The 23,670-nt window shown below is 37.7% G+C and overlaps 4 protein-coding genes across 6 annotated transcripts in view; 1 reads left to right on the forward strand and 3 right to left on the reverse strand.

The window, feature by feature from the left end:
• Nucleotides 1-46: 46 nt before the first annotated feature.
• LOC110844769 (intraflagellar transport protein 43 homolog) lies at nucleotides 47-1,740 on the forward strand. Of its 3 annotated transcripts, none has more exons than XM_022091056.2 (8): nucleotides 47-179; nucleotides 323-392; nucleotides 488-715; nucleotides 786-873; nucleotides 956-1,034; nucleotides 1,111-1,210; nucleotides 1,311-1,346; nucleotides 1,418-1,740. In XM_022091056.2, the coding sequence occupies exons 2-8, from the start codon at nucleotides 324-326 to the stop codon at nucleotides 1,538-1,540; spliced, it is 723 nt and encodes a 240-aa protein (XP_021946748.1). In that variant the 5' UTR covers nucleotides 47-179; nucleotide 323; the 3' UTR covers nucleotides 1,541-1,740. The 3 variants fall into 3 exon arrangements, with proteins under 3 accessions (XP_021946748.1, XP_021946749.1, XP_035703839.1); XM_022091057.2 differs by having other exon boundaries at nucleotides 49-190; XM_035847946.1 differs by lacking the exon at nucleotides 47-179 and having other exon boundaries at nucleotides 247-392.
• Nucleotides 1,533-7,256, reverse strand: LOC110844766 (DNA damage-binding protein 1). The gene is made up of 22 exons (XM_022091049.2): nucleotides 6,938-7,256; nucleotides 6,701-6,849; nucleotides 6,462-6,624; nucleotides 6,228-6,327; nucleotides 5,875-6,153; nucleotides 5,535-5,698; nucleotides 5,302-5,461; nucleotides 5,176-5,237; nucleotides 4,916-5,078; nucleotides 4,635-4,796; nucleotides 4,444-4,569; nucleotides 4,214-4,371; nucleotides 3,707-4,146; nucleotides 3,543-3,631; nucleotides 3,292-3,437; nucleotides 3,105-3,218; nucleotides 2,695-3,011; nucleotides 2,578-2,611; nucleotides 2,427-2,502; nucleotides 2,190-2,359; nucleotides 1,894-2,120; nucleotides 1,533-1,819 (listed from the first exon to the last, which is right to left on the reverse strand). The coding sequence occupies exons 1-22, from the start codon at nucleotides 7,002-7,004 to the stop codon at nucleotides 1,733-1,735; spliced, it is 3,453 nt and encodes a 1,150-aa protein (XP_021946741.1). The 5' UTR covers nucleotides 7,005-7,256; the 3' UTR covers nucleotides 1,533-1,732.
• A 221-nt stretch (nucleotides 7,257-7,477) lies between these two features.
• LOC110844036 lies at nucleotides 7,478-9,325 on the reverse strand. Its single transcript, XM_022090131.2, has 4 exons — nucleotides 8,743-9,325; nucleotides 8,331-8,671; nucleotides 8,073-8,265; nucleotides 7,478-8,007 (listed from the first exon to the last, which is right to left on the reverse strand). The coding sequence occupies exons 1-4, from the start codon at nucleotides 9,002-9,004 to the stop codon at nucleotides 7,871-7,873; spliced, it is 933 nt and encodes a 310-aa protein (XP_021945823.1). The 5' UTR covers nucleotides 9,005-9,325; the 3' UTR covers nucleotides 7,478-7,870.
• A 938-nt stretch (nucleotides 9,326-10,263) lies between these two features.
• The window catches only part of LOC110844259, a 63,505-nt gene continuing 50,098 nt past the window's right edge, over nucleotides 10,264-23,670 (reverse strand). Inside the window, exons 8-13 of the mRNA XM_022090417.2 lie at nucleotides 23,249-23,286; nucleotides 23,141-23,176; nucleotides 22,980-23,029; nucleotides 22,214-22,259; nucleotides 12,685-12,711; nucleotides 10,264-11,700 (exon numbers count right to left, since the gene is read on the reverse strand). Of these exons, the coding sequence (XP_021946109.1) occupies nucleotides 11,615-11,700; nucleotides 12,685-12,711; nucleotides 22,214-22,259; nucleotides 22,980-23,029; nucleotides 23,141-23,176; nucleotides 23,249-23,286 (283 nt within the window). The 3' untranslated portion in view covers nucleotides 10,264-11,614. The remainder of the gene's footprint in view (nucleotides 11,701-12,684; nucleotides 12,712-22,213; nucleotides 22,260-22,979; nucleotides 23,030-23,140; nucleotides 23,177-23,248; nucleotides 23,287-23,670) is intronic.

The following is a 23,670-nucleotide window of genomic DNA, read 5'->3' on the forward strand; positions in this document are numbered from 1 at the left end:
GATTTTAAGAATCGAACGAACCATCGCCTTCTCGGGCAATCTAAGAATTTCTCATTTGCCTCTTGATAATTTTCTGATGTGACTCAGGTTGCATGGAAACCTGGATTTGACCAAAGAACAAAAGTGCGATTCCCTATTTCGAATAAATTATTTGCTTTCTACTAGCTGAAAATATCAGTGTACACAGATTGTATAAGGCGCCGTCCATAAATTACGTAACGCTGGCTGACATGAGCAGGATAGGGAAAAAATCCTATCTTGCCCATGCTAGCAAGCGTTACGTAATTTATGGACGGCGCCTAAATATAAAATTTCATCTAAGGATGGAAAACAAAATGGATGACAAATTTATGGAGAATTTAAAGTCCATGTCGCAAGGTATCTTGGAAGAGGTACGGTAGAAAGATAACTCAAGTCTTGCTATCAGTAGTGATCACATACCTTTCTTCTGAACAATAATTTTGCATTTATTTATTACATTTTATAGCAACAACTTCGACCAGAAACGGCGTACAGGTCACTGATTCCGACGGCTAGAGTTCCATCTGCATTTGGCCTTGGACGACCACCTACAGGAGGAGCGGGGTTAAGATCGGATAGTTTGTCTGAAGAGGTAACAACGCTAGCATCCTATCGACCAGAGTCTGCGGCCTTTACCTTCACTGGGACGAGACCCATGACAGGGCGCATGATGGCAGATTCTGATCGGGGATCGGTATGACCATTACCCAAAAGTCAAAACCACATATTTACCACAACGGATATCATATTTTAAGTATTCATAGGTTAGAGGTATAGCACAGCCGTCAGCAAGACCTGTCGTCCGACAAGGTCTGACCAGTTCCAGACCAAGAACCTCATTTCGCAAATTTGGTATACATATATTTAAATGATGCACAAGTTAGTTTTCCCAAATTCATGTGTGGTAATCACATTTATGTTGAGAAATTCATAGATGATTCTGAAGCTTACATACCAGATTTGGACGAAGTTAGGGAGGATGACTTAACCATGACAGTCGCTTCAGCCCCTTCGTAATCATGAATAACACCACATATACTGTACAAATAATTAATTAAACTAAAGCCCTATTTTTGTGTCAATTTATAGTTATGAGCTGCAACGAATAGCTAGCTTGACCGAATTGGATGCCGAGTTGTCCCAAACTAAGGCTTTATCTGTGGTCGATGGTGTTAATCTCCGCAAGCTGGTAATATTGACAATGATTACATACTTATGTTGACTGTGTGTGGTCTTCTTGAAATAGAACATCATTTCACTCAAATAAGTAATACATTGTTGTTTTTCAGTGCAAATTTATTGTTCCTGAGAAAGAATTAGTGGAGGTATCCAACTGTATTTAGTGTCATTCAAATTAATTACTAGTTAACACATTTCAAATTCATTAACATTGTAGCACGATGAGCCATGGACTTGGGACAGGCTGTACACGGAAATAATTTCTTCGCCAGACCTTAATCATTTAGTCCGATTTCAAAAAGAGAACGAATCTGATTTTGACTCACTGAACGTCAAATAATAAGGATGGACAGTTTATTTCAATATGAAGGAAATATAATTGCTAATGATACATCTAGAAGTTTTGGATGGAAAGTAAACTACTATTTTTAGGAAATAAGAATTATTAACTTTTTTAGCTTCTATATAATATAGAATAACGAATTCATAACGATACTTCATACAAAAATTCTGGAATAAAAAAATGTATTTCCTAATGAATTCTAGTCAAATCTTCGACAATCTTAATTATATCATCAACCAGGGCTTGTTGCTTCATACCCGTTCCTTGAGGATCAATCTGAAAAATTAATATTGCAAATTTGTTAGTTCCACCTTGAGTTACGTTAAACTGGCAAGCTGTCAGTCACATACCTGTAAACCATTTACAACATCTCTCATTGTATCACGGGGAAGATCCAAGAAGCTTTCAATAAGGTCTCCATCAATAAAACCCTCACTCGGCTCTTGCTTTCTGTCATTGTAGAAGCTCCTCCAATATGCGTGATCAACTTTTCCAACTGGTTTAATCACTTTTGTTAGTCTTTCTTGCAGTTCCAAAAGGAATTCGAAAAATGTACCCGGGATTTGTGTTATCAATCCTGAAAATATATTTTTTAATAAACTCTTTTTGCTAATAGGTATCAAATATTAAATCAAGTTTTACTAACCAACTGAACCACTTAATGTGCCGAATAAGATGCTTCCAGTTGTTGGTACACTGGTATCTCCTAAATGTTGCCGCACCAGTGACCCATGTCTAATTGTATTCACCATATCACCAAGATAAATTCTTCCAGCATCTTGCATTTGACACCTCTCTTCGTCCGTTGCGGCACCACTGTAAGTTAATCATACGTACTAATTACTTATTGTTTCTCAAAGAAAACGTTGTACGCAATATATACCCATCTTTTGTGCAAACAAACATGTTGAATGCATTGTCTGTTCCCAAAAATGTGTCATCATCGACAATTTCTATTGCTAAAGTAATACAAAAAACAAACGCAATGTAATACAGTTTATAATTTAATACATCTTTCATCAAATTTCCCTTACCTGTCATCCAATTTGGATTGTAATCGCGAGCAATCTGCAATTAATCCAAAGGTCAAACAATTTAGTAAAACTTATTTTGTGTCGTTAAAACTACTTTCATAAATTTTGAAGGCTTACCTCCTCAAAGGTACCCTCCATACTCTTATATTGCAGTAAAGTCATAGAACGCATCAAATCCCCAACAAGGATAAAGTCTCCCTTGCATTTCAGATATAGTGCCAATATGGAGTTAAAGTACGAGCATTCCACACGTAACTCTTTCTCGGATGTCCATTCGAATAGTCTGACGGTGCTGTTGATGCCAGCAAGGATTTTACCGTTAAATCCAGCAAGACAATAGCACGAGCCACGAACTTCTTTTTCTGCAATTTGTTGAAGTTTTCCATCGGCGTATTGAAATATTACAATTCGTCCAGCTTTTGGCTCAGTTTCGTCTGGTCGATATAGAAAATTGAAGAGGTATGCATGTAATTTTTTTTAGTTGATTAATGATAACTTATTAAAGTAATGTAAATAAACATACATACCTGGAACAACAAAAGCTGTTCCAACAATGTAATATGGAGTTTGATCCTCTCCCAACTTGCATGACTCAATACACATGGCGTATTCGTTCTGCATAAATTGGTGCGAGTGTAAAACTGCAAAATAATACACAATTTAAGTCAACATTATTACCTATTTGATGTTATATGAGGTGGGTACAAATTGTACCTTCAAAAGTGTGCTGATCAACAATCAGTAAATTATGAACTTCGACGTCTTGTCCGTATTCCAAGGGTTGTGATGGTAGAGATGCAGAAGATGGACCAGAGGTAGACGGCCTAATGAGCGTTCCAACGGATGACGAGCAGCTAACACTATAATTAAATTAGTAATATTGAGATTGGCATAATTAAACTTACTGTTTGTTTGAAAGTTAAGTCAGTGCTTAAAATATACTACTTAGTGTACAGTGAACATACCTCGCTGCCTGCGTACTAGCACTTGGTTTTGTCGGTGTTAGACCGGATGTGTCCATCATGTCAACGCGCATTGTGATGACGCCAAAAGTCTAAAACGATAAATAAACCAAGTACTAATCAAAATAGTCAAACAATTCCATAATTTGTAATATCCTGAATGATACCTGAGAGGTTTCTTGATAGGAAATACGTTTTGGAGTTTCTCCCAAGGGTACAGTTCGGATATGCAATTTCTGAATCTCATCAATTGTTCCAATTGTGAGTGAATTATCCGTTGCCAACGCCAAACTGTCCGGAAATGCCATTGCATTTAAAGGGCACATATGAGATACTTCTCGGAGATTGACATTAGAGAAGACGAGTTTGTGGTTTGACCAATAAATTACTGTTGGGCGATCTGAACAGGCAAAAACGCTTGCAGTAGACTGACTCTTGAAAAACTTTAATACGGTAGGCTGAGTTCCCAGTGTCACTTTTTTGGTATCGGAAAGAGTCCCAGAGACTGGATTTAGAGTAAAATAAAACAACGATCCATCGCCAAGAGCACACATCAAATAGCAGTTGTCGTCGAATGATGCCAAAAGAATTGATCTTGGAATTATCTCTAAAAACAGAGGGTATAGTAAAGGAATATATTTGGCATGGTACCATCATAAATGACTATAACACACCTCCTTTCATAGGTTCTTTGGTAATGACATCAAGTCTAGGTACGCTTAGAATCAAAGCAGAAACATCAGTCCATAAGCCAGCTGCAACAAAATGTGCTTTTCCAGATCCCAAAGGTGTAATGTCCAAACAAGCTACTTCGTTTTCCATGATTTTCTCCCTACATGGAGTAAAATAACTAATGTAGAAATGTAAAATTCGCTGATGTATGTATAACCATATTAATGCATACGCTTGAAGACTAAAGGATCCCTTCTCAATTTCCAAATAGTACAGTTCGGATCCAGCAGCACACACAATTTGTGAATTATTTCCAGCAACGACACTAATTCCCTTCCCAGAAGGAGTTTTCCATTCACTATAACCATTAGAATCAAACAATTAACTACCAAGTTTAATCTCAAGCTTTTATTAAATTCTTACCAAAGTAATATCTTTGATGATGAATCAACAAGACGAACTGCCTTAACTGTAACTTGCACCATTTGACTATGGCAAACATTCGAACTCCAAAGAGTTTGGCTATCCTGAATAAATCCCGGCAGCTCTGTTTCTTCAACTTCTTCTCCACACAAGTACAAAAATCTAAAGTAGTGTAGCATATTGTAATTTATAATTATTTATAAACGGTCTTGATTACTAAGCGTAATCGTAGTCACATAGACTCATGGGGTATATATGCATGAATGTAGAAAAGTACATACCTTGTATCACCAATGCCTGAGACAACCAGCATATTGTCATATATAGCCTCTCCGCCGACTTTAAGTGCCCATAAACCCTTAATGCCTGATAGGTCAAGGCTGGCGTGCTCTTGGATTCCAATTCCGTTTCGGATTATCCGAAGTGAACCTTCCTTGTAAGCCCCTTTCAAATTTAAAACAAGATACAGTTAAGCATTTTAAACTTACATATTTACAAAAATTACAAACAAAAGTCGTAGAAATTTAAATACTCAACTAACCAGAGCAAGTAATGAGTTGACCCTGCCCTTGCTTATCCATATCAACAACTACCATATCCATACTAGGGAGAAAAGTTTTACATTATTATAAAAAATTATCTATATTTATGATATTATTTAACTTGCATCGGAGCAAGGTTGGTAAAAGTTTCCATCAAAGATACGTAGCTTCCCGAGTCGTTAGCTTCAGTGTTTAGTCGAATCAACTGTGAGTCGCCCAAACGAGATCCAATGAATACCACTCCATTATCCAAGTATGTTATGCATTCTGGTGTGCTTATTACGCCTTAAAAATCATTTTCGAATGTTAAAATTAGTAAAATATGTGCGTGATTAGTCGAAATAACTAAGGCACTCACCCAATACTTCAAATTTTATGTCTTTAACAATTGTAATTCCATCAGGTCTTTCCTCTCGCTCCAAAAATAACATAAAGAGGTGGCCAATTAAATCCCCCAGGAGATACCGAGATCCAGTTGGATCCACCCTTGCGTAACACATGATTGTACTCTGTTTCATTGCTCTAAAAATTGAAGTATTGATATGAATTTAAAGCCTGACCAAAACAACAAAGCATCGCCTCAAACTAATTTTATGAGCCGTATACTTGAGCTCTGAGCTGATGTAAACTCACATAATAAATGTACACGTAATAATTAAAATAATAAGTAAATAATTAGATTAAGTAAAAAATCTCACCCAGGAGCAACAGCTAGAAAGGTTGACCCATTGTGATACAAAATTGACTCTTGGCCAATGACGATAACTCCTCCCAATGGCTGAGGAACTGGGATAACCATTGATGAATGACTCTCAACATTTTCCTGCTTCCACGGTACTTTCACAAAGTCCTTGTCCTTGAGTGATATCTCCCTGGCCTTAACATGACGGCCACTTGCGTCTTCAAAAATGAGAATAATGGTAGGGTTTGGGCACCCGTAGAGGAATTCAATATCTTGAATTTGTGGTTCTTCCAGTCTAACCGGGCAATAAGACAATTAAATAAACCCTAAATTATTTACTCTTCGTCAATGTCAAAATTTTCAAATTACCGGATATTGTAAGCTCGTAATTCCGAGTTGTCCTTTTCCAACGGGATGATTTTGAAGAGTCCTTCATATAACTTTAAACCAATCACACGAGCTTCTGGATCTGATTATACAACAAAAGACATATTACCATTTGCATTTGGCACACCCCCAAGTTTTTAAGGGGCCTTGACCTCCCCCCTCAAATCGAATGCTCTCTGCATAGTCCCTAATGCTTAGCAGCTTTAATATGCATACCAATTGTTCCAATTATTCCAGTCTCGGAAGGCTTCCCAATTCTGTCCCCAACATTTCCATGCGCTACAGTGACAATTTCTAAACTATCCCCCTCTCCCCGGCACTCAAGTATCATGGCATTGTATCTCGCCGTCACAACAAACAGCAAATCCTTATCTGCGCCCTAAACGAAGGGAATTACAAGTTACTTTGACATACATAACCATCGGATATAATCTGAAATAAATTAAAATCCTTACCACATGCCGAAAAAGTTTAAGAATTGCGATTTTTCCATAAATCGCAATTTCTTTTAAAGGACGTAACCCTTCAGGAGTCACAAGATATAATTCAAGCCTTGTATTCTTTGCTAGAATAAGATTGATATCGAGCGGTGATGTAAAATTTCCTGAAATATTCCAACAAAATGTGAAACGTTTTTACCACAAGTAATGGTGAAATGGTATGCAAATTAACAAATAGATGTGTTAACCAACCTGTCACACATGACGTTACGGCAGTAGGCTTATGAGCAGTGACAATGTAGTGATGTGCCGTCGACATGTTATCGCCGGTCGCTAATCCGACAATGCAAAAGGTGGCGGTTCGACAAGGAGTGAATTAGCTTACCACCAGAAAAGCAGCGGTCGCCAACTGAACCGACCAGTGTTCCTCTGCACGGCTCACTTCCAAATTCCTTTCAAAGGAGTTTTATATTTCGAAACGACGCCGATTAATTTCGCGAAGTCGAGTTGAAATAATAATTGTGGAAGCTCTACGCGCGTGAAATACTCCACAATGCTGAAGAGCTGCTGGCTTTGATTTCCCCTCTCGCGTCTCACCTCACGCTCCGTCTCATCCTCAGATCGAATTCATATGCAATTAAGCACCGAATTGCGCATTGGCGACATAAGAAATTGTTTATACATGCGATTCGAACGGATGATAAATAAGGCATTCTTTAAAACTCCTCCATGTCGAGGGATGAATTGAAAAAGTAAATATTTTTATGGATTGTTGTTTGATTGAACGGGTTTGGATTAGATTTTGTAGTTATTTATTGACCATTGCAAGTCTTCAAGTACGAATTGCACTCTTATGTAAATAATTTTTAGATATATTTCAAAATTATAACTTTTAGTATATTATCTGAACCATAATTTAGAACTATGATAACTACTCAGCAAAAATCATTCGTCATACGAGAAGATGATACGACGTGACTCTACAAACTTATAAACAAGTAGAAAAATATTAACACATGTTGCACATAGCAAATAAGTAGCTGAGATACATCAAGTCAGAACAAGCAAACAACGTAGTTGTAGTTATACAACAGAATCGAGATTCTGTACAGATTAAAGTATTAATTACTATGCATAGTAGATCCATGTTTATATAATACTTATTTAAGTTATTTACTCGTTGATTTAAACTTTTTCACAATGTGCGTGCATCATGTGGGCACTGATTGGTGGGAGAGGAGAGTCATTATTACTCGTTGTTGGATACAACACAAGTGCAGCTCGATAAGCAGCATCCCTTCTTGCCGATATTTTCTTGTGTCCTGCAAAAAGATAGATCCCAATTGTATTACCATAACACAACCCACCAAATTAGGGGTGCGCTCACCATAACCAATTTTTGTGTCATTCATAGATCGCACATGAACAAATGCTTTGAAACCGTGACCTTTCTTATTATCAAAGTCACAGCGAAAATAGTCAAAGGTAGGACACTCTAACATTTCAAGAAGTAGGCCAACAGGGTTAATTTCAAGTGGAACATATTTTTCTGGAACGGCCGCTTCATTCTTTGGGCCCCTCTGTGTTTTAAAGGTATACAAAATATTAGACAAGACGTCGTTAATTGTAAAGCATTCATAATTACCTTGACATGGTTGGTACAGTTTGCTAGTTTATTATATGACGGCTCATCACTTTGCATTTCACTTTCACCTTTCTCATTTGCTGCAGATGATGATAGTACTACTTTCGCAGATTCCACAGAATCTTTACCGTTCACGTGATCAGCCTGATTTTTAGTGATACTAATTGGCTCATTTAATTGAGACTGGACAATCGACTCTTGCATTGGAACAGCTGGCTTAGGCTGTTTTAAAATATGTGAGGAAGCTTGTAGTGCAGCCGCTTCTGAGTAATGACTACTCTCCTTTGGTTTTGATGGAACAATAAAAATATTTGAATGTTCTTCGTTTTCTGCACTCGTCTCTGTAAAGTAATCAATGGGGTTAATAGAGTTAATATTGCTGATGGGAAAACACTAATAATTACTTTAGTACCTCGTGCTTTTCCAATATGGACAACCTCCGTGGAACTGTGAGTCGCACCCAAATAAGCCGCACCCCCTCCAATCACGAGCACCATCGCAGCAAAGGTTCCCAACATTTTAACTCTGGTCGTATACTTTCGTACGACATGGTCCCTCTGAGGATTTCGACCAGCATAGCCTCCCACAAGCCCATACGTGCTCCTGGCAGAGGCAGAGGAGGAAATTGATAATGCCTCTGGGCATCTGATATTCACTCTTTGTTCATCCATCATAATTACTACTTAACTCAGTCTGTGACACTTGAAAGAGGAACGAAGAAAAAACTAAAACACACTTCAGAATTCAGAAAATGTTCCACTATTATATACTGATGCTTACTTTTAAGGATCAGTTGCGAAAAATTCTAGTATCAAAAGGAAATTAATACTAGTCTTCTCTTCACATTATTATCCACATCAACCCAAATATAATTAAATTTAGGGTTTATTTAATTTCCTATAATTCACTTGTCAAATACCAAATTATTATTTGAACAAATAATAACAAAACACATTCTTTGTTCTTTCTTTTTATTTTTTACACTATGCTATAAAAAAATGCAATTTATTTACCAACAAAGAAGGCAGATTGAATCTGTCCGCCCGCATTCTCTATGCTCCCTCTCAACTCACCGCTAGTTTGAGATGAGACTGCTTTCACTTTTCGCAAACCGGTCATTGAGGAGTCATTTTGGCAATTATGTAATGTTTTAGCAAAGTACTAAATTGTGTTTCATGCAAGTATGCAAATGGTGAATATCAACACTTGGCATCTCGAGTGTAGGGAAATAATCATGCTTGATATCGAATAATCTGAATAATCATAAGTCGTTTTTACAGTTTTTAGCCCGAACCAGGGCTTATGTAATCGTCATGTCCGTCCGTCCGTCTGTCCGTCCGTCCGTCTGTCTTTCGATAACTCTCGAACGAGTTGACCGATTTGGACCAAATTTGGTACATACATGTATCTGGGCAATGCAACGACCGAGTTCGAAGATGGGTTCAATCAGAAAAGTTTTGGACCGGTGGGGGTCATCGGAGTGGGTGGGGTATTATGCACCAAAATTTCAAAATTGTCGTAGAAAGCTGAAATTTGGTGGAGAGGTTGCTTATGGGTCCTGATGGAAGAATATGACATGAAATTGGTAAAATTTTTATCTAGAGCGACCCTATGGGGTGACCCATACCGATTTTTAGAAATTAACATAGAAAGCTGAAATTTGGACCAGAGATCCTTACTGCTTTCTCATGAAATAATACGAAGTTAAATATGAACACAAATTAACCATATGGGCTGTAGAGGCGACCCCCACTGGGAAGTAGTCAAGGGCAATGGATAGTAAATATTTTTAGAATTTGGAGCCTAGTAGTACGAAAGATTGATGCAAGTTAATGCAAAAATTAGTGTAAAATAGTGGCACATAATTTTATAGAAAACTACTGAGAAACATGGGTTTACTAAACCTGGTTCGGGCTAAGCAAAGCTGTACTGATAGGTTTTTAAATTATTTATTTTCATACTTTATTAATAAATTCATTCTTTGGTTGAAAACAATAATTCAAGCTGGTTTGCTGTGTCGCGAGTGACTCATTTGTAACTATAAAATTAATTAATTAATACAACTCCAAATTATATTCTGCAACAATTTGCTCTAAAAGTTGAGTGCAACTTATGTAACTACTCCCCATTTATCTCTATATAAATACGGTCGGTACTGTCGGTAGACGGGGTTTGAGACTAGAGGTTCAAAAATCAGTAACATATTCATAACAATTAAAAATAATTAATAATGGTGATTAACTTAGTTAATAATTTGTATAGACGGAGAAAGTGCAGAGAGAGAAAAAGTCTCACAATACAAGAGCTTTAAACAAATATTATGTATAGTCTGATGTAAGTGGTTGTGGTGGAGGTGATGATGAGAGACGGCATAATTAATAATTAATATGCAAAGATTTAACAATGGATTAATGGACATCATAAAATATTTTCGGTACAAGTTTCTCATAATAATCTACTTCTTCTCTATTATCGGTATTTATAACACAAATTGCTTAAAATACTAAAATGTATACGGTACTCTCTGACATCCCGACTGACTTTTATCAATGACTTATAAATTGCCTTAAATGTTGGTTTGGGGTTTTTAGTTATTGAATTAATCAGTAGTAGGTTGATATCTTACACTTTTAATAAAATTTTATAAAGCTCGTGTTTAAGTAGAAGTTGGTATAATCATAATTATTATGTATGTAATGGTAATTAACGTTGTTTCTTTTGTATGCGTTTTACAATTCGTAAGAGGAGTAGAGGAGACACAAATTTAGCAAATCTCGCCGACGACGACGCAATAAAGTTCTTCTTACATACCGACCACATCAGTGTTTCTTTAGTTCTTTTAGACATACAAATTTTTAAGAAAGCCTAATTCCTGTTTTACTGTTTTGGGGTCTGTTTAGAACCTTAAAATCTCGCAAAAGTTAAAAAATTTGGCTATACTTCAATTATTCATCAGTCCCTCTTCATACCTGTGTGTAGCATTATTATTGGGCATGAAAGCGAAAGAAATAATCCTTGTGTATGTATAAATGAACATTGACGGTCAAAAATTTGTGGTGACACACACGAAGGGGTTATTTGTTTAACTACTTGTAACAGGTTATTACACAGTACATATGCATAATAGTACCTCCTCATGTCTCTCTTTCTAGTATCATTCCATTAAATTAGCCCTAGTTGGTAATTTACTTTGTAACCTGCAAGACAATGTGATTACATAATTGGTTTGTAGGTAGTATAATATAATTTAGTAACAGCGATAATTAGTCGAAATTGATTAATTGCTATGTCCATCTGAAGATTGCCCATGCGATGAGGAGATTCGTGTAGAAAAATGTCCCCACCGTCATCATCATTTTGCTACCCGCTGCTGCAATATAAAAATATGTCATTAAATACCTTGTACCAAAAAATGGAACCGATTCGGTTTGTTATTTAGAAGTAAGAGTTTGGAGAGTCGGATGCATGCATGAAAAAGTTTTTGGTAGAAATTGAGCCCAGATATGCCAATAAAATATTGCGCTTATTGTGCCAATTGCATGGTCATGGTAGGATATGTAGGAGTGTTCCATTCTCGTAATCAAGATGTAGGAGTAAAAGTAAGTCGATGGGATTATTTTGCGGAATTGTGGTGGTGCAAGGAAATGCAAAACTTTTTTGAGGTTGGTTAGTGAAAAACTATTTGTAGTATTATTGGTAAGAATTCCATTAGAGGACAAGTGGGGTCAATTTGTTCTTATTGGTATTACCACCAACTACGGTGGGACATGGTGTGGTGCAGCGTGGGTTTATTCTGCTCATAAAATTTATGAGGCCGAAGGGGATTTCCTTTAATTGCTTGTAATTGTGGTATGTTTACTGCCCCTCTCGCTGTTATCGTCCACCGAATATGTATGTTTGTGTGTATGTATGTACGCATATTCAACGACATAAAAGTCAGTCCCAGTCTATCTTCCCAATGAAATTGATTACGAGATGTTTCAAGGTTCGCAAGAATTTTTGTACAGATACGAAATTGGAATGCCATAATAATAATGAGGCAACTTGAGACTCTGTAAATACTTACGAAAGATCAAACCAACAAAACCAACAAACCCAACCCAACAACTAACTAATGTCTATAGATGGGCAACTATTTCTGTGACTTTTAGGAAATTACAAAAAAGTTGGTTGTGGTATGTATACGAAAATGAGAAGAATTTCAAATTCTCTGCAAAGAAAGTATCGAGTTTTGTGTGTACTCGTTGGAAATTGGACAAAGTCTGTTTCATTTCATTGTAACTGTCATCCATGCATCTCTTCTCCTTGATTAAAAAAACTTTGCATCTTATATAAGGCCCAAAATATTACTTACCACTTGTTTCCGTCTCCTTGATCGGTCCTACAACGAATACAAGAAAAGCGTGTATATTTTTTAGCTTCACCTCAAAGAAAAAAAATGCTTTGGAGTTTTTGTTTGCGACATGTGCAAAGTGAAAGCAAATACATAAGCAAATTCGGTCCCTTCAATGCAAAATTACAAATAATGCGACGGATATAGATTGAACCATTCATGTATGTGCATAGTACGTACACAGTAGAGGAAGGGGAACAAGAGACGTACAATATAATTCATCAACATACTTTCACGAGAGTTTCAGTCTAGTTTTACACTACACAAGAATCACATGACACGACGACGCCCCCATTTTGTGTACCGGATTCCATTGGCACCAGATGATAAATATCATTGGAGTTGACGCGACACAATTTTTCTATGCAATTTTCATGTGCAATTTGTTACTCTTTCTAAGCCAAGTCGGCAGTGTCGGCATTTGTATGAGGGCATACATACGACTTACGAGAGGAGGAATGCACGACATGAATTTTAAGCTAAATTCTGAGATAGATATAAATAAGTATGTGTGACAACTTTTGTCGGTTGTTATTATTGTGCCTCTGATGATGGGAGAGAGAAGGCGAGGCAGGGAAGAGGTCGGCCGGTCGGTCGTCGACGGTCTAAGCCTGGGGGACAAGAGCCATCAACAGAACGACAGCAAACAAGGGCGGAGGAGGAAGTGGGATTTACAAGGCTGCAATAAAAGGAACTCTTGGTTTATTTACAACATCTACAAATTCACAATCTACATCAATCCACTCTTGATTTGATTGTGTTGTACGGCGACACAAGAATGCTCACAGCTTTCCTTTTGCTTTTAGCCCTTGCTTTCACCTTTCATTCAGAGAAAGGATCAGCCCGGACGAGTCACATACATAGCTTCGAGTTATAAATAAATAAATATTTAAATAAATAAATATAAATATTTACATAAATATTAACGGAATTATAAGGAATTCGATTTTTAGGGAAGAACAAACAACTTTGTTGGTGTGGGTGTGCACTTTCCCTGCCACCACAAGAAAAAACATTGCTTTTGAATAAGTGGCTAATGTCAGAGAGTAAAAGTCTTAAAAGCAACAAAGTGAATTAATGGACTACCTTCCTCACGAAAAAGATTTAATATGTATGACGGAAATGGGATTTAGTTTTATCGCAAAACATCATTAATTTTCTCCTGTTCATTTTCAGACACAAATTGCAATTTCCTGTGTGTGTGTGTGTAAATCCACGTAAGAAGCACTAGCTACGCATATAAATAATGCACATATCTAGATACACATATAAAATCAGCTCCCAACACGATTTCCGATTAAGATTTATTTAAGGAGCTCCAAAATAAGACGTCTCATGAAGGAAGGCTCACAGTGAATCTGTTAAATCTCGACATTGCACTAAATAATTTGAAATTTGGAAAAAGTATGTGCAGATAACGGGAAGCCGGGTGAAGGAAGCTCAGGTGGTTCGTTTTTGGTACTTTGAGCATGAATGCTCTTCCATCTCATCTTTTTATTCCATCCCATAACTTTGGTCCGGTTGCCACTTATAAATAAGTAAATACGGGAGAGAGAGAGAGAGTCAAAAGTCTCAGAATAGGAAAACTTTGCTTTTGTCAGGATGGAGTTTGATGGAGTTTGATGGAGGTGGTAATCGCAATATTGCCGTTGCATTTTGTACCAACCAGTAGAAGCAGCAAAGGCACAAACATTAGTACGAGCACTCCTCCTCCTAGAACATACATAAGTAGTGTTATAGTTCAACTTACAACATCTCACTCAACTCTATCCACCCGCCCCACCCGTATAATGCACAGAATAATATGGACGATAGGACGGCGACGTATATATGGAGCGGATGAAATGGTGAAAGTTGATGGTGATGGTGATGTCGGATGGAAAGTGGAGAGTGCAATTGGGATTTCCTATCCAACATCGCATTATTTCTTACTGTGACTTATCAATTGAATTACATTACACAAGAAAAGTTGCTTCCAGTTTGCTTTATTTCTCGGCACACAACGTTATGGTTCACATTATTTTCGCTCGAGCCTCCGTAGTCATACTGTATGCGCGTATTCGTATGTATACATGATCTGAGTGGCTGGTGGTCTTCGCAGACAGAGTGACACGACTCACATAATAACAAAAGTAAAGTACTTGATTCAACAATGATGATGGGGAAAAAGATCTGCTGAGAATCGGTCCGGTAGGTGAAAAGTGAGATTCGGAGGCGTACGTAATTGCAGCGTAGTGCACTCTCTTATATGGCTTTCACTTTTCAACTCTTTCCCTCGTTGAGACAAGGTTACAAAGACAAAAGAATGACAAGTTGTTTGGTAAATTTTTTAGTGGTACTCCTTCAATCTCAGCTGGAAATCACGTCAGAAAAAGTAACTCGGCATTATATTTAGATATGCCCTTGACACCGTTTTTCTTGTCGTTTTTAATTATCTTCAGTGCGTATAATCTCATGATAAGATGACATTTTAAAATTATTTTTCAGATTTGGTATTGAAGTGAAAGCCCGAGTGAAAGTTTCCGTCTATCTGTCCATGCGTCCGTTGTTGTCCGTACCTGGTCTCATGTAACACTTTTCTGACCAACTTGAAACTTGGCACACATATAATATGCAAACTACATATATGTGTTCATGAATGCATAATTCGGGCAAAGGCCAGTCTCAGTAGGAAATAGTAAGTGAAAGTCGATTGTGAAAAGGTATCATACCACTGACTCGGGCTAAATAGAGCTGCATACATTTAGGTTTCGAGATTTAGGGACGAATTTTTTACCCGATATGCTCTTTAGGATTAGGATAAATACATACACAGTCGTCTAATGGCGTCCCTCAAAAATGCATTTTACAGATTTGGAAAGCTCGACAACAAGGAAATGCACTAAAGAAATTTTTCCACCGATCTAGAGCTCACACTCGTGTGGAGAGATTATTATATACTTATGTACGTATATCAATCCTCCTCATCTCGTGTGTTGATATGTCGATCTGCGAACTGTTCGTCCCGTTTACATTTGGATTTCTCACTCCGAATAGATAATCATCGTCATCATCCACGTCCTAGCAGCGCACACAATTCAGACATGAGTTGTTCACTATCTGCTAAATCTACAAAAGTATAACTGACGTCCGTACTGTTCTGTGTGTTGCATAGTTTAGTGTAGTTTGCTATGCAATGAATGCACACAAAGTAGGATTGGTATTTTGCTCTCTGATCTTTGCGAGGAGTCGTGGTGATAGTCGAGGAGAAGGTGTAGGCAGGTTTGAAGGAGTAGATTTTGAAGAGAGATCTCATAAAATATTTGTCTGTCTTATTTTTGGGCGAATGATCTATTTTGCGTTTCGAATCTTATTCCAAAGCTCATTTCTCTTCTCGAGTTGAACGAAGCTCGAAGGACTTGAACTGCTCCTTTCTTCTTCTTCTTCGCCCGTCTCCTATGGCTGATCTTCCTCACCCATTCTTTTTATTCTCTGCATGCCTTTTGAAATATTCAGAATTACAAAGCTCTCCTTCCCCATGCCTACGCAGGAGTCGCATAGGAGCACTTCTGCTGAGCTGAGCAGTATATGCATACACACATATGTACATACGTACCATGTGGAGGTATTTCTTGGCTAGGTACACATACATACATTGCACATCTTATTTTATGTTGAGTAACGCGTATGCCGAATGTAATGTGTGTGAAAAGGGGGAGATTGGAAAATGTTTTATCTGTTTTGGAATCATGAATTGGAATCAGCAAAATTTGTAGATTTGTGGCAAAACCCCAGCAAGATTTGTAGTTTAGATGTCACACAGCTTAAGGAGTAAGACGCCCAAGTATAGTCCCTTCCTCGTCATCAATGGCAAAGGATTCACCTAGAAATACTTTTACCATACATTTTTCTTTGTGAAGGAGATAATATTGAAAAATGTATTTCCTCCGCCAAGGACAATTTACCTCGTTTGGAAGAGATGACGAAGGTGACTTTCTGATGTTAATTTCATCCTCTTTCTCTCTGTTCTCTTTCACGTCGTCCTTTCAACAAAGTCGACCGGGATTCAGGATCTTCCACGAGGACACGAGGCATTGTGTGTGTGCAAAGAGAGCAGAATAGCATAGGTTGGCAAATGAACTTCTTTCTCTCTTTCACTGCATTATCATGTTTTTATTAAATGATCTCCAATATTTTTTGAAAGAGACTAATGGTCGATGGTCACTGGGATCAGAGTAGGAGGATGAGAAGGATGAGGAGCAGAACTCTCTTCTCGATAAGTAAAAGACTCCATCAGACCATAAAATTCATATGCTTTTTGATCACTCATCCCTGAACTACTGCCGAAGTAGCAGCCAAGCAACCACTTACTCCAATCTACTCCAACGAAGCTATATACATACATCGGCTAGGCAGGCAGATGGCAATCCAGCTAAAAACTTTTCTCCTTGACTCTTTTCTTGGAAAGCTATGCAACCAAAAAGAACAAGAAGAGTGGGAAGGAAGGAAATCGGAATGCACGGAGAGAAATTCCTCGGATATCTTCTTCTTCAATATGAACAGGCGAGTACGAGCGTACGTACGTACGTATGTAGGAACGGGTGGTTTTTGGTTTTGTCCAGCGAGCACACCACCATTCCAGAAATTACTGAGGGGAAGATTCCTTCAAATGATTTGTTATTTAAGAAGTATCTCGCAATTTCATGGAACACCCTCATCATCCGCCAAACAACTTTTATCCGTCTTCGGCCGCTACTAGTTTAGCCGAGAAAGTTAAGTTAGAGACAGACTATTATTGTGGTGGTCGCGAGTCTATCTCTCAAGTCATGACATATACATACGTGTGAGAGATATATATATTTATATCCAGGTTGGCTGGTTGGTTGATTAATATTACATGTAGTAAAAGCCTGGTCCAGTCGTCTCTATCTCGCTCTGTCTCTTTGGTCAGAAGTCTTCTTCGTCTGACTCTCTACACAACCTTCAAGGAGATAAATGGTTTGGTAAGTTTGACTTTATCCTCTTCTTCTTGGTCTCAAAAAATTCATATATATTAGATCGGTCAGTTCTCTCCCTGTTACAGCGTCTACTATTCCTCTCTGCCTCATCCACATACGTACATACGTACGTACAGACACCCACAGACGGACGTCATATCCTTTTGAATGAATGAAGTAGAAGGAAAATGGGGAGAAGATGTGATATGAAGGAACACTTTGACTTGACTTGACTCGCCTTTTGATGGTCTGCTGATCTGCTTCAGCTCAACTCAACAAATAACATTGTCAGAAGAGGAGAGCGAGAGTAAAAGCCGGACTTCCATCCATTTTCTCATCAACCAACCCTCCTCTCATCTCAACTCAATTGACATCAACTTCTTTAAAAAGAAAATATCCCATCATGTATCATACATGCGTATATGGCTTGGGATGAATTATTGTGGGGCGATAACAGCGAGCTTTCACCCGCTTTCACTCCTCATCAGTTATGATTATTACGCGTGGAAAGTCATGTCAGGAGTAAAGTGACACTGCTGCTGCTGCTGCCTGCCTGCATGTACGACGAGTCCTATGAATTCTATTGTATCACAAAAGGACGAAACAGGACAAAATGCAGTCACTTGGCTGACTGAATCGAATCTAATCGAAGTTGTTCTTCTTTCTCCGTGCCCCAACCATTTAAATCATTAACGAGATGCAGGTCGGTTGTTGTTGGGGGCGAGGAGGAGTGTGCTTTGCGTGCGGGGGTGAATGCGAATAAGTGCATTTCAAATGTCAACAGCAGCCCAGCTCTCTCGTCCAGTAATTATACTCATGCACCGTTCCAACAAAACTACTACAAAGCTTTTGGGACACGATTTAATTGAAAATATTCAATTCTGAGTTTTGATTTGGAAACGTTTCGTAAAAGCCAACTTTAATCCCATTCATTTTACTCCACATCTAAAGGGAAAACATTTTATTAAATTCTTGCGTATCTCTCGTACAATGGGAGTACAACAAAGACTTTTCCTTTGGATAGATGCTTTTGTTCGTGGTACAATCAATTTATAATAAGACTTCTCTCTGTGTGCATCATGTTCCAAGTACATACAGGCGAACGAGAGAAAAGAGGCAGAGAGCAGATCGGGCAAAAAGTGTATGTATGTTGTAATATTCTGAAGCCTGCGGTATTTCTTTTATAGGATTTGCAACCTGTATTAATTTCAGAGTGGAACGAGCAAACGAGAATAAAGAAATACATCATCTCATTATGCTCCGTTAGTAACGGATCTTTTGGCCATTAGGACACACTTTTACAGATGTATCGCGTATCATAAATGACAAGATTGCATTATTTTATGTAGTCCACCCATTGTGAAATGGAGGAGATTTAGGTAGACACACAACCCGCTAATGTTGTAATAATGTGTGTACGACACAAACACTCAGCAGCACAGGTAAATTCATAAACAACAATAAAATAAACGATTTCATTTCCTATTGCACATTGTCAGCGGGCAGTACGAGCAGTTCGTAGCTTATATCCGTGGAAGTGAAGGACTGCTTAATTCGTATTATGACAAGTTCCTCTTAATCACTTTTGGTTCGAGTTGCTGGGAACCATCGATCATTTGTGTCAACGAACAGTCCTCATTTTCCCAAACACCCGCAGCCCTTATTATTTCCTCAATAACAAAACATAATACTGCTTTCTTTTTCCTCCAGCTCAACTTTCTCTCCAGAAGGAAAGGTTTCCCTCGTTGTATCTCTATTTCTCTCTTTTTCTCTCTCGGCTCAATTTGGATTTTAAGAAAAAAGTGGGCCGGGATGAAATATAGGGGAGAGTAAAAGCATCACATTTCATTTTCATGTCTTTGGTTCGAATTACATCAGAAGAAGAAGGAGCAAGGAGCACTAGAAGATTCCATTATCTTTTGTTGTTGGGTTGCTTTGGGTCTCTTTCCTATTTAAATTTATGCATTTGGCACAATAGATAACAGCAATCAAAATCAAATTACACTTTTTCATTATTTTATTATGTTTCTGAGGGCAATGGCTGCAAAATAACTGAAAATTCAGAGATAAACACAACAACAAAGCCAGAGTGCACCATGTACATGCATAACCGACATGATTCATTACATGGACAGTGAACGTGCTGTTGTCTTAATGCTGCTTTGTAATGCAATAAGTGGTTTTGCTTTTCACATGTATTGGTGTCCCATTTAAAAGATTTTGTCTACGAGCCTGGAAGAAATTATGATAAATTGAGCAGAGAAAATGGCGTGGGAAAGTGGGAAATACTTCCCTCCTCAAAACTGTAAACTTTTGATTTTGATTTGAAAAGTTTTCCTTTTTTGTTTAAGTTTACAACAAAATTACTCCTTCTTCCCCACTTTTTATAATCAAGTCTAGCTCTTAGGTGGGGAAGAGCGGAGAGGAGGATTTAATTTCAAACAGGAAAAATAAATGAGTGTAGATCGTTTCTTAAATGTCATTCGTGGTGAATGATGATGTAGTTTTCTGCATAGTTTTCACCCGTATTACAATTACAGCGTTGTAATATTTACTTAGTAATAGGCAACCATGCCAGGTCACTCGTTCATAATAAGAGTGAGAAGAACATTAAGATTTTTCCGTTACAAGTGGAAAATTCCACCATTTATTCGATTCGCTTAACTCGTTTGGGATAAAACTAAATAGATATTTTGTGAGATCTGTGTACTAAATAGGTCCATGCATACAGATAACATCGTTTGCGCAGGTTTCTGTTTAAGCCTACACGAGGGGTTATTTTTGCAATACGTACTTTCTCCGACTTAATATTTATATTCTCAATATATCTTTCTTGTCCCTACCTCCTGCTAATTAGTGCTCTGAGACTAGATACATAAATCTTGCAATGTTTGGAAATGTCATCACGTATCTTTTTATCCTTCTCATTATTCACCCTGCGCCGTAGCATGTGCACATGGACGCTGTGCAACAAAGGTGAACTACGTGAGCAATATAAAGTTCTAAAGTACATATACTGATCCTGAATGTCTAAAGTATAATTCATTTCTTCACTTAAGTGCTACTTCTTAACACTTAAATATTTAGTATTATTACGCATATAGCCCCGTGCAGCAGCATGAGTGGAAGGCAGTCGAGTTTATTTATTTCCTCGGCTAAATACACATACGAACCAAATGCTTTCAATTAGCTTGACATCGGGTTTAAAAGGACCCGACTTTTGAGTTTATATATGCACGCTCTCAAATAGACGGCACCCTTTCCTCCTGATCTCGACTCATTTCATCAAGTTTTAGAGAATGGCTATACTTATGGAGCTATTGGAGCACTGGTAATGCACGTATAATGCAATAATAGAGTGTGCGTATATAAGTTCGTATACAGTTTCCCCCTCCTTTCTCATTCCATTCCACATGAGTAAAGAATTGCCTTATTTTGAGCAAAGTTCAGCTTGATTTGTTTTCCCTTCCTTTAATTACTCGATGCAGCCCAGCACAAGTGGAATTTACGGTTTGGTCGTTACTTCATTTTTGAGATAAACGATAACACCACATACATTTATTAGGTTTGATGACGGGCAGGAATTTAAATGGGATTGTCGCTCTTGTGGTTATTTCTTAATGTCGTGCGAGAATTTTTAAAGTGCTACGAGTTATGCTAACTATTGTTTGTGTTGCCATTTCTTCATCGAGAATTTTGCGATAACGAGAAGGAGAGAAACCAGAGAGTTCCAAACAGTACCAAACAAAGCAACGATACGGTTCTCCGTTTCAATTTCACAATTTCCTTGATGGCTTGGGCGTTTGTGTCGAAATTGTCGTATAAAGCGAGACGCCCATTATGGTTTACAGGTCATTTTGCCATTAGAGACGAGAAGTGAGTTCATTCCAACTTTCGCCCAAACTATAGGTATGCATGGTCAGTATTGTGTCCTGGTTGGACTTTTGTCTATTCAATTTTATATATTTTTTAACTATCTGCACACATGTTGTTTCCCTCAGTCATAAGTAAGATGAACCCTTGACAAGCCCAGTTGTTGGCGAAATGAGAAGGCAAAGTGATAAAGACATTAACAATGACATAATTGAGAAAGTAATTAGCAATAAATAGCTACATTTCTCCAGTGCTTATTATTTATGCTTGTTGCTTATCTTAACGGTATCATGCCTCATACGATATTTGATTTGTTAATGGATTTTTTATCGCCAATAACTTGAAATATTTTATCATCGTAGTCATTCCAATCGTTGATTTTTTCTTGTCAGCAAATTTTTTGTTTGTTTTCTGCCAGTGGAAATCGTATTTAGGTGGAAATGGGGTACGCACCCGCATTATTCATAACATTTAAACAAACAAGCACACATTCACGACTTGCCAAATATCAGCAACAAACAGCTTTGAGTCGTACCAGAATACATATTTTTACTTCGTGTGGTGATACATATATAGATAGCAGCAGCAGTAAAGCAAAGTTAACAAGCCATTAAGATCCATAAATGTTTAACTTGACTCACCTGCGTACAAAAGGTTCTTGCGATGGATGTAGCTAGTATTAGGTATCTAAAAAGACCATAAAAATTCTTTGATAATTGAAATGTTTTTGACACGCAAGCATCAGGGGAAAGGTGAGCTTTTATAAGCTTTTCATTTCATTCCATCAGAACGAGTTGAGATAAACAAGAGTCGTTTCTGGTCATAGGTACGTATGTACAGCTAACGTTGCATATATGTCAGGCCCCCTTATTACACTTATTGCACATTATACATATTGGCCATGGTGAGTATAATATAGTGTGGATGGCCGTGTGGAGTAGGTGGACGACTGAAGAATGAAGAGAAAGTCGTCGAGTGGGGCACGGAAAGTGAGGTTGAAATTGGATTGGAATTGTTGAATAGTTCAGGTGTTCGATAGTTTACTTTGGGTTTGCTACTGCCAGTGGCTGAGGATATAAATGTATATGCTCCGAGTCCAAGGAATGTACTTTCTTTTGGGATTAATGGAAAGATATTGGGGCAGAAGGGACACAATTTTCTCCAATTCCAACTCCTCGCGAGCCTCGATCCTCATCGGGTAGCATATGGGAAAGGAAAGTTTGGGACACAATATTAAAACATTATTTCATCGGTTTGTTTAGTGGCCTGGAAAAGTTGGATGGCGACCAATTTTATTTTTACTTCTCATTGAAATGAAATACTCAAAAAGTTTCTCTGCTTTAAAAAAATGATTGCGTCATGGGAAGGAATATTTATTTGTTCAGGAGTCGCCATTTTCTTGCTTACCTTGAGCTCACAGTCAAAAATAACTGGCAAAGGGGCTGAAAGGTCACTATCTGAAAAAATCCATAAAAATGATTGCTCAGCATAGTTTATGTAACTTTTAATTTCGGAGTCCCGATAATTCTGCGTATTCTAGTTAAGTGGGTAATTATTTGTTTGCTTACCTTTAATTTCTGTATGAACTGCAACATTATAGGCACCTTCAATCAACAAAAGTACAAAATTACACACAATTGCAAAATACCAAATTATTATATTTATAGCGAATGTACCTTCACTCCACAAGGAGTCCGTTCTCACATCTGGTAGTCTGGAAAGAAGGGATCAAAATCATTCAGTGATAGTGATTTCTAGTCAGGTTACGTATTTGCAGTATTTACTGTAAGTTGGTAAAGTTAGTTTTGCCCAAAGTACGCAATAACCACCCACCCACCCACCACCAAAATACTGCAATGCAATGTATATATTATCCATGTACGTATGTATATATTACAGATACGTCTGCGAGTTATACATAGTTTGCATATCTAAATATATATTGCAGCGTAATATAATTAAAGCAAGATCACACAAGTCAGACTCGCAGCTAAATCCCAAAGTGACAAAAGTTTTGCGAAACAAGGCAACTTTATCATCCTACAGGTCGAAAATGCAAACAAAAAGCTTTCATAGAACTTTGCCTCGTGCTTTCACC

Source organism: Folsomia candida, unplaced genomic scaffold (genome assembly GCF_002217175.1).
Source record: "Folsomia candida strain VU population unplaced genomic scaffold, ASM221717v1 Fcan01_Sc002, whole genome shotgun sequence".
Taxonomy (NCBI): Eukaryota; Metazoa; Arthropoda; class Collembola; order Entomobryomorpha; family Isotomidae; genus Folsomia; species Folsomia candida.

Bases quoted from the DNA above. Each gene is read 5' to 3' on its own strand.
- LOC110844769 (XM_022091056.2), top strand. From the start codon at position 324: ATGGAAAACAAAATGGATGACAAATTTATGGAGAATTTAAAGTCCATG. The intron at 1,035-1,110 runs GTAATCATGAAT...GTCAATTTATAG, and splicing joins ACAGTCGCTTCAGCCCCTTC to TTATGAGCTGCAACGAATAG. The intron at 1,347-1,417 runs GTATCCAACTGT...TTAACATTGTAG, and splicing joins CTGAGAAAGAATTAGTGGAG to CACGATGAGCCATGGACTTG.
- LOC110844766 (XM_022091049.2), bottom strand. From the start codon at position 7,004: ATGTCGACGGCACATCACTACATTGTCACTGCTCATAAGCCTACTGCC. The intron at 5,079-5,175 runs GTTAGTTGAGTA...TAAATTTGAAAG, and splicing joins TCAACTCATTACTTGCTCTG to GGGCTTACAAGGAAGGTTCA. The intron at 3,632-3,706 runs GTATCATTCAGG...TTATCGTTTTAG, and splicing joins CCTATCAAGAAACCTCTCAG to ACTTTTGGCGTCATCACAAT.
- LOC110844036 (XM_022090131.2), bottom strand. From the start codon at position 9,004: ATGATGGATGAACAAAGAGTGAATATCAGATGCCCAGAGGCATTATCA. The intron at 8,672-8,742 runs GTACTAAAGTAA...ATTACTTTACAG, and splicing joins CCATATTGGAAAAGCACGAG to AGACGAGTGCAGAAAACGAA. The intron at 8,008-8,072 runs GTGAGCGCACCC...ATCTTTTTGCAG, and splicing joins TGACACAAAAATTGGTTATG to GACACAAGAAAATATCGGCA.